The sequence below is a fragment of the Prionailurus viverrinus genome, chromosome A2 (genome assembly GCF_022837055.1).
Source record: "Prionailurus viverrinus isolate Anna chromosome A2, UM_Priviv_1.0, whole genome shotgun sequence".
NCBI classification, from domain to species: Eukaryota; Metazoa; Chordata; class Mammalia; order Carnivora; family Felidae; genus Prionailurus; species Prionailurus viverrinus.
This window is the reverse complement of record NC_062562.1, coordinates 168,094,500-168,102,271: the sequence shown is the minus strand read 5'-3', so window position 1 is coordinate 168,102,271 and position 7,772 is coordinate 168,094,500. Positions and strand designations below refer to the sequence as shown.

The 7,772-nt window shown below is 46.9% G+C and overlaps 1 protein-coding gene across 2 annotated transcripts in view; it reads left to right on the top strand.

Annotated features, from left to right (window-relative positions):
• Window positions 1-147: 147 nt before the first annotated feature.
• The window catches only part of LMBR1 (limb development membrane protein 1), a 150,727-nt gene continuing 143,102 nt past the window's right edge, over window positions 148-7,772 (top strand). For both annotated transcript variants that reach the window (XM_047835397.1, XM_047835387.1), the window contains exon 1: window positions 148-391. In XM_047835397.1, the coding sequence (XP_047691353.1) occupies window positions 326-391 (66 nt within the window). In that variant the 5' untranslated portion in view covers window positions 148-325. The remainder of the gene's footprint in view (window positions 392-7,772) is intronic.

Below are 7,772 nucleotides of genomic sequence, written 5' to 3'. Positions count from 1 at the left end.
GCCTCCTGGGGGCGTGGCCCAGCCTCCCCGCCCCTCTAGGCCACGCCCCTCGGCGGCTCCCGTTCGCAGACGGCGCGGCGCGCTCCTCTGACGCGAGGCGCCTTCCTCTGACGTCAGGTCCCGCCCCCGCCCCACCCCGCGCCCGCCCTCTGCAGCCGGAGCGGCTTCGCCTGAGGCGGCGGCTGAGGCGGCCGAAGCGGCGCCGGGGGTCGTGGTCGCCGGCCCTGCGGCGGCCCGCTGTCAGTCTGCTCCCGTCCCGGGCCGGCGGGCGATGGTGCGGCGGAGCGCGCGGACGCGGGCGGCGCGGCGGCGGGCATGAGGGAGGATGGAAGGGCAAGATGAGGTGTCGGCGCGGGAGCAGCACTTCCACAGCCAAGTGCGGGAGTCCACGGTGAGCCGGCCCGCGCCCCGCCCCCACGGCCCTGCTCCCCCCCCCCCCCCCACGCGCCCCGGCCGCAGTCCCGCAGCCCCCCCGCCGGCCCCCCGCCCCCGGCCGCGCCCTGCGCCCCTCGCCCCCCGCGCCCCCCGCGCCCCCCGCGCCCGAGCTGGGTGCGCGCCGCGCCGCCACCCGCGCCCTCCGCCCCGAGCTCTGCCGTGAGCGCACACAGGTGTGCGTGCAGGTGCCTGTGCGGCCGCTCCCGGCGCCCCGCGGCCCGGCCCCGCGTGCGCCCCGCCGGACGCCTTCCGCTGTGGGGGACGGCGGCGACTGAGGCCCCGAAGGGCCCGAGCCTGAGTGCATTGTGCTCCGCGGGCAACTTGTGGTGGCGGGCGTCCTGCTGGGACCGGGAAGCGGGCTTGGCCTTAGAAACCGGCTTTGCCGTGTCTGCCTTTTCGTCGTGCGCCGCGCGCGCCCCGATGTGTTCGTGTTTGCCCAGCAGTCGCACGTCGGGTTTACACATTCCCTCTTCCGACTTCTCCCAGACTCGGTCACAGCTCTTGCTCGGGGGTGAAGGAATTCTGGTGTAGAATCGCCGGATTTGTGTCTTTATTGATCTTGAAATCGAGAGCTGCTTTGCCGAGTCATAACTTGGAATAAAGAGCATTCGTTCCTGTCGCTGTTGTTGTGTGACTATAGTGCGACCGACTTTATTTTATTTGTTTTGAAGGTTATTTGGAGAGGGAGAGGGAAGGGGAGAGGGAGAATCCCAAGCAGGCTCCGTGCTGTCCGCGCGGAGCCCGACGTGGGTGGGGCGTGAACGCACAACCCTGAGATCGTGGCCTGAGCCGAAATCAGGAGTCAGGTGCTCAATAGACCGAGCCCCTGTTTTACTTTTCAGGGGCGCTTCAGTAGTTAACGGGTTGGGGCTGCAAATATTCTTGTACGTGTTTCTCGGTGAGCGCGTGTCCGCATTTCTGTTAGGAAGATGCCCTGGGGTGGGACCGCTGTGTAGGTTGCGCATTTATCATTAATAGACACTTTCCTCCGGTTTACCAAAGTGCTTGCACCACCTTGCACGCCCACAGCACTGAATGAGGGGTGTGGTTGCTCCCCAGCTTTAGCAACGCTTAGTATTTTCTGTCCTGTTTAAATGTAAGCCATTGTACTAAGCGTCCTAATATTTATTGCGCAACAAATTTTATTTGCATTTCCCTAACGGTTTGGTGAATTTCGGTACCTTTTCATGTGTTTATGGGTATTTGGAACTCTTGTGAAGCCTCAAGTCTTTTCCTCATTTTGAAAAAAAGTTTATTCGTTTATTTTGGGAGAGCGTGTGCGCAAGTGGGGGAGGGGCAGAGAGAGGGAGAGAGAATCCTAAGCAGGCTCCGTGCTGTCAGTGCGGAGCCTGACGTCAGGCTCAGACTCACGAACCATGAGACCGTGATCTGAGCGGAAATCAAGAGTTGGGTGCTTAACTGACTGAGACACCCAGGTGCCCCCCCAGGGTTTCATTTTCTCCACGTTCTTACTAACACATGTTGTTTTCTGCGGGTTTTTTTTTTTTTTTTAATAATAGTTATCCTAATGGGTGTGCAGTGTTAACTCATCATGGTTTTTATTTGCATTTTCCTGATGATTAGTGATGTTGAGCATTATTTCGTGTGCTTCCTGGCCATATGTATATCTTCTGTAGAGAAATATCTATTTGAGTCCTTTGCTCATTTTTTGATTGGATTGTTTTGTTGTTGAGTTTTAGGAATTTTTTGTTTTGAGAGAAAGAGCAAGTGGGGAGAGGGACAGAGCGGGGAGAGGAGAGAATCTTAAGCAGGCTCCGTGCTCATGGTGCAGCCCAAGGTGGGGCCTGATTCCACAACCCTGGGATCGTGACCTGAACCAAAACCAAGAGTCGGTCACTCAACCTATTGAGCCACCCAGGCGGCCTGAGTTTTAGCACTTCTATATATATTCTGCATAGTAATCCCTTATTAAATGTGAGATTTGCAAATATTTTCTCCCATTCTGTGGGTTGCCTTTTTACTCTATTGATAGTGTTCTTTGCACAAAAGTTAATTTTGATGAAGTTCAGTTTATCCATTTTTTTCTGTTTTTGCCTGTGCTTTTGGTGTTGTATTGGAGAAATCATCACCAAATCCGGTGTCATGAAGATTTCCACCTATGTTCTCCTCTCAGAGTTTTATAGTTTAATTCTTACATTTGGGGTCTTTGATTTTTGAGTTAGTTTTTGCATATTGTGTAGTGTTTAACTTTTTTTTTTTTAATTTTTTTTTCAACGTTTTTTTATTTTATTTTTGGGACAGAGAGAGACAGAGCATGAACGGGGGAGGGGCATAGAGAGAGGGAGACACAGAATTGGAAACAGGCTCCAGGCTCCGAGCCATCAGCCCAGAGCCCGACGTGGGGCTCGAACTCACGGACTGCGAGATCATGACCTGGCTGAAGTCGGACGCTTAACCGACTGCGCCACCCAGGTGCCCCAGTGTTTAACTTTTAAATACTTGCTAGTAATCCTGTTTTGGCTTTAGTATTATGAACATCTCAGAGTTCTTTCATCAATTACTTTAATGAGTACATTGGATTTTAATGATTAACCAGGTGGTAATGATCTATTTTCTTTCTTCCTTTTGCTGTTTGTTTTCCCTTTTTCTTTTCAGCTCCGTGTATGCAGAATTGGATTAGTTATAATCCTTGGTTCATACACAGATTTTTCATTGGTTCATATGTGACCTGCCTTTGATTAACCTATTTTTTGAAAAAAAAATTTTTTTGTTTATTTATTTTTGACACACAAAGAGAGACAGAGCATGTGCAGGGGAGGGGCAGAGAGAGAGGGAAACACAGAATCCAAAGCAGCTCCAGGCTCTGAGCCGTCAGCCCAGAGCCTGACGCGGGGCTCGAACTCACGGTCCGTGAGATCATGACCTGAGCCGAAGTCGGACACTCAACCGACTGAGCCACCCAGGCACCCAATTAACCTATTTTTGAATGACATGCATCCGTGAACCATTACCCAGGATACTAAAACGTTGTCTCCAGCTTATTGAATGCCCAGCAGGGGACCTGAAATATGGACAGCAATTTATATGTATCTGTTCCGTATACCTGTCATAGTTGCGCAGCATCACTTGTCTTTTGGTGCATCTGTTGTTTGGATGCATTTTCTTAGATGTTATCTTCAAAATGGCTTTCTTACCTTGGTGCCACTTTTGCCGATAGAGCTATTACTTTAAAATGGTCACAGATTAATGCATAACTGTACCGAAAAATCCCCATAATCCCTTTACTGGTTTAATAATAAGTGCCATTAATTGAGTGCTTATCAGGTGTCTTATTGGAGTCTCATAGCAAGCATGCGAAGTAGGTATTTCACAGCACGTAGCCAAAGTGGCATAGTCAGTGTGCGATAGAACCAGAGTTTGAATCCAGGCAGGCTGATTTCACAGCCTGTGCTATATTTACAGTCCTATAAAGTTTAAACCTCCACCATAACAGAGATGTGTGGGATCCAACTAGATTGGTTACATAAAATGCTTATTTTAAGGCTAATGAAAGGACCACGGAGAGACTATGAAACTAGCTGGCAGGGAGTTTTGGTATGGCTGCGCAATTTAAATTCTTCCTTATTCTGGCTATGGCTTAAGCTCCCTCACTTGGCTGAAGTATTTTGGGGGGACAGTTCTGGGGTTGACTAGGACTTACAACAGTAGAGATTTTAGGACTTTCTAATTTATTTGAATTCCTTCAAATTCCTTCTTTTTGGCCAAATAGAGTGGGGATGTAATGGAGATGCCAGGGATCATTCTCTCTCTACTGTTTCCCTCGGTGAGTTTACCTGCCTTTTTCTACCAGGGTCTCCCCTTCATTTCCATGGCTTACCCTTTGTGCTGCAGATAAAAACTTTAGCTCTTTCCTCTTGAGAAATAGGGGTTGGGCAGAAGATGGGAGGGAGTCGTTAATCTTGTATATAAATTTGGAATGCAGTTGTCTGGGGGGTCTATAGGCTTTTCTGAGCTTTTTTCACTGCCTTCCAGACAAAGACTACCAGGAATATACCTGTAGTTGGATAAGTTGGGTTGATGGCATGTTGCAGTGAGGGAAAATGCATACTACTGGGAACTGTGGGGGTGTTTCAATAAGAGAGTATTAGAAAGGAACTTTTAAAAATAGGATTTGTGGTTGTGTTGAGTGATTTGGAAAGAGTTTAAGAAAGTGGGGCTTTGATCAGATAGTTTTATGATTAAGTATTTTAATCTTGTCTAGAAGTCAAGAAGACTGGGGTGAAGCTAAAGCTGGAATTGGTAAAGAAGCAAGTCATTTTTATGAACCATGATGGAAAGATATTTGGTCATTTGTATGGTTTGGATGGCATTCATGTTTCTTGTCTTTGTTCAGTCATGATTACAGAGTGGTATTGTTTATTCTTTGTCCATTATGGTCATAGGATGCCCTTCTGTGATGTTGACGTTCTCTGAAGTTGTTTATTTTCAAGGAAGGATTATCGAGGCCTGGCTGTGAGTGCCTTGCTCTGAGATGCTAGCCAGTTTGTAGCAACAACAAGGCCTAGCCGATAGTAGCAGGCGAGCTTCCAGATGTCTGGGGGTGCTTTTTCTTTCTCAGTGTGGCCCATAAAGTCTTACAGTGGAATGGAGTAGTGGATACAAAACCAATCACATATTAGTTTTATAACATAGGTGAGCAAAAAGGAATGGGATAGAGGTAGAGAGGATTCTTTGTATTTGATTTTGCTAAACTGGGTTACATGAACTTCCCCTGGTCGGTGGTACAGTAACCCTTAAAGATGCTCGTGTTTTAGTCTCTGGAAGCTGTAGGTCATCATACATGGCAGGAGGGACTTGCAGATGCGATTATGTTAAGGGAGAGATTGACCTAGATTATATGGGTAAGTGCAGTGCAGTCACAAGGTTCATTATAAGAGGGAGGCGGGAGAGTCAGAGTCAGAGAAGGAGATGTGACAACGAGCAGAGGACAGAGTGAAGGACTTTGAAGGTGCAGGAAAGGCCATGAGTCAGGGAAAGTGAACGCCTCCAGAATCTGGAAAAGTCACGGAAATGGATTCTCCCGAGAGCCCCCAGAAGGAATTAGCCTTGCTGATGTCTTGATTTTAGCCTAGTGATACCCATGTTAGGTTTGTGACTTTAGAACTTTGAGGTAATAAGTTTATGGTAAGTCACTAAGTTTGTGGTAATTGGTTAGAGCAGTCGCTCAGACTCCTTCATCAGGAGGCTTTGACCTTCACTGCTCTCCTTGTGAGTATACCTCACTCCTCCCTAGTTCTGTACTTAGGGTTGAAGGAGACTGAGGCATTTCTGATTACACGCGAGATAGTTTTTCCTTTCTTTTTATTCTCTCCATCTTAAGTGATCATTGGAAGTATAATTTCTGAGAGGTGTAGGCATCCAAAGAATGTCATACCATTTCAGTGTGATTTCTGGTGTTAGTTTTCCTTTTGTTTCCAAGCTAACATTATACAGTAGGATGGAATATAAAATCTCTGAGAGCTGTATGCTTTTGGTTTATTCTGCATGGTACTTGTAGAGGATAATTGTAGATATTCACTCATGATGATTGGACGTTGAAGATTATATCCAAATATAGTGGCGTAGGTTAATTTCCTGAAAATCTTGGGTTTTAGGATAATTTGTAAACCTTTTTTTTAATGTTTATTTTTGAGAGAGAGACAGAGCGTGAGCAGGGGAGGGGCAGAGAGAGAGGGAGATACAGAATCGAAATAGGGTCCAGGCTCCGGGCTGTCAGTGCAGAGTCTGACACGGGGCTTGGACTCATGAACTGTGAGGTCATGACCTGAGCCAAAGTCGGACGCTTAACCGACTGAGCCCCCCAGGTGCCCCAGTAATAGGATAATTCAAAGAACTTAAGGCATTATAAGAAAAAACGGACATGAGGTGATAAAATTCAGAATTTATCTTTGAAAGCCCTTGTAAATATTTTAACACTTAATATGAAACAATTCAGAAAGGGCACACGATAAAGATAATAAATTCTAATTTTACACTGCTAATGTCGTTATCCTTTGTGTGTTAGAATCTTCAGAATCTCCTTCCCTAGAATTTCAGTGGGATCCTTGTTAACACATTTTGGATTGTTTTGAATCATACGCATTCTGAGAAGTATTTCCTTCTGTCTGTTCCTCCATCCAGATGTCTTGCTGATTTTTGGCTCAGAGTTTTTGACTCCTGGGATCCAACTCCTCACTATTCTTTCCACTGGCACAGAAGAACATGTGTGCTGGAGGTGGGAGAAGCTTTGGGTGACCTGTCCCAGTTGCTGGGTGTAGAGCCCCCGGCTCTGCCCTCGTTGACTCCGTGTCAGAGCACTGATGTTCTCTGTGCCTGTTTTCCCACTTTCCCCTCGGACGCTAGTGGGGTGCCAGATTCTGCAGCTCGGATTTGCCTTCCCAGGGTGACATTGTGAAAACTTTTTCCGTCATCCCACTTTACCTGTCTTTCCATTGCTGATGCGTCTCAACCAGCAGCGGCTTGAAATTTGGGGATGCCAGAATGTTTTGGTTTTTAAAAAGCTTTGTAGAATTAAAAAAAAAAAGCTTTGTAGAATTAAATTTGCATGAAGTTCAAATTGTGTAAGGGGAACTTGAAATGGGAGAGGGAATACAATATCATATTCTTTTCTTTGTGGGTCATTTTGTGGCAGGACTCGTGATAAAACTCATAGTGATTCCGTTGTGTAGGCCATAGATTCTCTAGATGGAAGGGTTAGAGTTATTCCGATATTAAATCTGTACTGGTTTCCACATATTTTTTTCAGGGCTTAGGATTCAGGAACTTTCCACATACTCCTTAAAGTACAGTTTTTGGCCTTTAGAAGTCATTCATTTAACGTTATTTTATTTTTTATTTTTTAAATGTTTATTTTTGATACAGACTGTGCATGCTTGCGCTGGGGCAGGAGCAGAGAGGGAGGGAGACGGGATCCGAAGCGGTCTCTTCAGTGAGAGCAGAGAGCCCAAGGCAGGGCTTGAACTCACAAACTGTGAGATCATGACCTGAGCTGAGGTCAGACGCTCAACCGAGCCACCCAGGCACCCCATCATCTAACATTTTCTTAATTTTCCTCAAATATATGTCTGTATCTTTCAGAGCGCCATAACAAAATGCGGAATTCGATGAAAAGCTGGGCATCTAGGACTGCCAGCAGGCTTTCCCCAGCATGCTAAATCATGAGATGGGGATTCTGTGGGATTGATCTAGGAGTCTGAGTATCAGGTGCGTTATTGAGGCCTATACTGTTGTTCATCATAGTCTAATACTTTCTTTCAAAACCCAGAAATTTAACTGTTATACTTTATTGAGAGCCCGAGCCTCACTTTACTGCACAG